The sequence below is a fragment of the Rhinopithecus bieti genome, unplaced genomic scaffold (genome assembly GCF_001698545.2).
Source record: "Rhinopithecus bieti isolate Rb0 unplaced genomic scaffold, ASM169854v2 scaffold_1295, whole genome shotgun sequence".
In the NCBI taxonomy this organism is placed as follows: Eukaryota; Metazoa; Chordata; class Mammalia; order Primates; family Cercopithecidae; genus Rhinopithecus; species Rhinopithecus bieti.
In genome coordinates, this window is record NW_016803880.1 from 68,422 (window position 1) to 71,361 (window position 2,940).

Consider the following 2,940-nt stretch of genomic DNA (forward strand, 5'->3'; position numbering starts at 1 on the left):
GGCAGAAGTTGGATATGATAATAAGTGGGGAAAAAAGACATTTCTAATTCCAAGATTTTTCTTTATACCATTGATGTTTTATAGTGGTAAAGATAATTTTAACTACTTAATATAATGGTAAATTTTATGCTGCTTTGTCTTTCTAAAAGGATGAACAGGAGAAGCTGAGCAGGGAGTGAAATGAATCACTCTCGAAGGTGTCATATTTCTCACTCCCAACTGAGTTGGCAGAAGGTCGGCACCCTATTAAAATTCAAGTTTCTGCAAATATATTTTATTGGTAGTCAACTCACTAAAGGCATATCAGTTTTTAACAACTAGTCCCAGTGAAAGTCTGTGTTTGCCAAAGAATCTTCTGCCTCACACTGAAAAAGAATCTAATAACTCCATGGTGGATAAAACATGAGTCGCTTAAAGAGGATAAGCTGAGTGAGAGGGCAAATAGAAGATAATTTGTAACAAAGCATCTCTAGAGCAACTTTGAATATGAAAAAAATAACCAAAATCAATTAAGAAGCTGTCCCCTCAGCTGGCTATATTTGGGGAATTCATAAAAGGGGTAAGAATACTCAAGTAGATATATCAGATGAAATGCAAATATTAACACCTTGAAAGTTTTTTTTTTTTTTTTTCACCTGCATACTCAATTGTCCATGTGATTCGGGGAGCAGAAATTACAAGCTTCACAAATTGTCTATATAGCGTGGTTCTGCTGACCTTAAAGACAGATACATCCCCCCTGGGATGGCATGGGGTCCATGATTTATTACCTGAATGTTACATAACTTCTTGAAACCTCCATGGCCTCACTTCTAAATTGTTTATGACCATTTGTATCTCATAAGATGTTTGCAAAGATTAAATCACAGGACACTCTTAAATGTTGTGCATGTAGTTAATGCTTAATAAAGCATATGTAAATAATGGGGGCGGGTGGGTGCTGATGACTGTTAGGAGAACTGGTAGGAATTTGCAGGCTGAAGCTCAGAATACCCACAGTCAAGCTCAATAAAAGGGTGGGGAGGCACTATGTGTATCATGACTACCCCTTTTATTGAGCTTGACTCTTATTTCGGCAGAGAGAGAGACAGACAGATAGACAAAGAGATGGGGGCAGGGGGGAGAGAGAGAGAAACAGAGAGAGAAGCCAATGGGCTTCTATAAACCGGAATTAATACACTGCTGTTAATGACAAATGATTGTGTTGAGTTATATTTATAACCTAGGTTACTTAGTCATTTGATGAAAACACATTCACAAGAATGGGGGGAGGTGTCCCAGATACTGCATCACGCCCAGCAGCTTGAGGGTATAAACATCACTGGGCACAGGCAGGGACATGAGGGCATCTTCTCAGTGCAACTCAGCTGAACTCACATCTCCTGTCAACATATCCTACAACTACTGCTCTGGAAACTTCTCCTCCTGCTCCTCTGGGGTCTACCTGCACTACCCAGGCTACTTCTGTGGCTCCTTATACCACAGCAACCTGGTCTACAGCACTGACCTCTGCTCTCCCGGCACCTGTCAGCTGGGTTCTTCTCTCTATAAGAGGTTTCAGGAGATCTGCTGGGATACCCCTAGCTGCCACATGTCCTGTGTGGAGTCCAGCCCCTGCCAGACCTCCTGCTACCGCCCCAGAACCTCCTTGCCCTGCGGTCCCTGCCAGACAACTTACTCTGGGTCTCTAGGCTTTGGATCCAGCAGCTGCCACTCCCTGGGCTATGGATCGAGGAGCTGCTACTCAGTGGGCTGTGGGTCCAGTGGCTTCAGATCCCCGCATTATGGAGGCTGTGGCGTCTCTTCCCTGGGCTATGGATCTGGATTCTGCCCCCTAACGTATGTTCTCTCTAGGACATTCCAGTCTTCTTATTACAGACCAACTTGTGGATCTGGCTTCTACCGATCAACTTGCTAAGGGCTCCAAATCTCCACGTTGCAATTATTTCTCTCAAAGTCCATCTCAGCTAGTATCTAGATAGAATCTATATTCTACTAACCAGAAGAGATAATTTTTTAAAACCTATTGATATTAAAATAACTTTTCTCATAGAATACTCATCTCTTTTTCTTCTGTTTTCTTGTATTTTCCCCTTCCTTCTCTAGTTAAAATGGATCAAGAGTTGATTTCTTTTCTTCAAATAAACTCATTTAATCTGGTATCAGATCACAAATCTTATTGTTAATTTTCTTTATAAGATGTCTATTAGAAATTTGAAATCCCCACTTTTGTCTAAAATAAAATACTCACTTTGTAGGAAAGGAGTAAGTTCCCTGATAGGCAGAGTTTTCTAACAACAGAGAGCTAGTTCCTGGGAATTTCTGCTAAGTAGACTCAGAGATTGGACAAGAGATTATCTCTGCTTTTCTATTCATGGCCATTTAAGCCTAATCAGGACACTTCACTTTGGTTAAACTACTAATGGGTCTAATCTAGGAAGAAAAGATCCAGAGACAGCAGTGTTGTTTTAGCAAGTACTAGCCTGGCTGTTTTATGAGAAAATTATCAAAATCCTACCTCTGTAATCTTCCTTCCTAGACATATATAAGCCATAATAAAATTCTGAGGTCAGGATTTTAACTGACTTCAGTAGCTAGTGTCATGAAACAAACGGTTTAGGTATGGATGAAATTAAACATGTATGCATTCCACTATAATAAGAATATAATATCTAAGAGTTTTTTTTCTTTTTAATGTTGGTGCTTCACTCCCTCCTCCTTTTATTTGGTCCCTATGAAGTCATCTGATGTTACAGTAGAAGTCACCTGAAAACTGTCTCAGACCTGGCAGTATCATGCATAGGTGACACGGACTGAGAAGTAAGACTTTACCTGTTGATATCCTGGGCTTGTATCTGGACGTAGAACCAGATAGTCCATTATATTCTTACATTAAGTGGAACACAATCATCTACATTTTCAAATATCTGAGTGGATGTG

General features: G+C 40.3%; 1 protein-coding gene across 1 annotated transcript; it reads left to right on the plus strand.

Annotated features, from left to right (window-relative positions):
* Positions 1 to 1,339: 1,339 nt before the first annotated feature.
* On the plus strand, positions 1,340 to 1,918 carry LOC108517808 (keratin-associated protein 13-1-like). Its single transcript, XM_017855915.1, has one exon. It carries the CDS (start codon positions 1,340 to 1,342, stop codon positions 1,916 to 1,918), a length of 579 nt encoding a protein of 192 aa, XP_017711404.1.
* Positions 1,919 to 2,940: the final 1,022 nt, after the last annotated feature.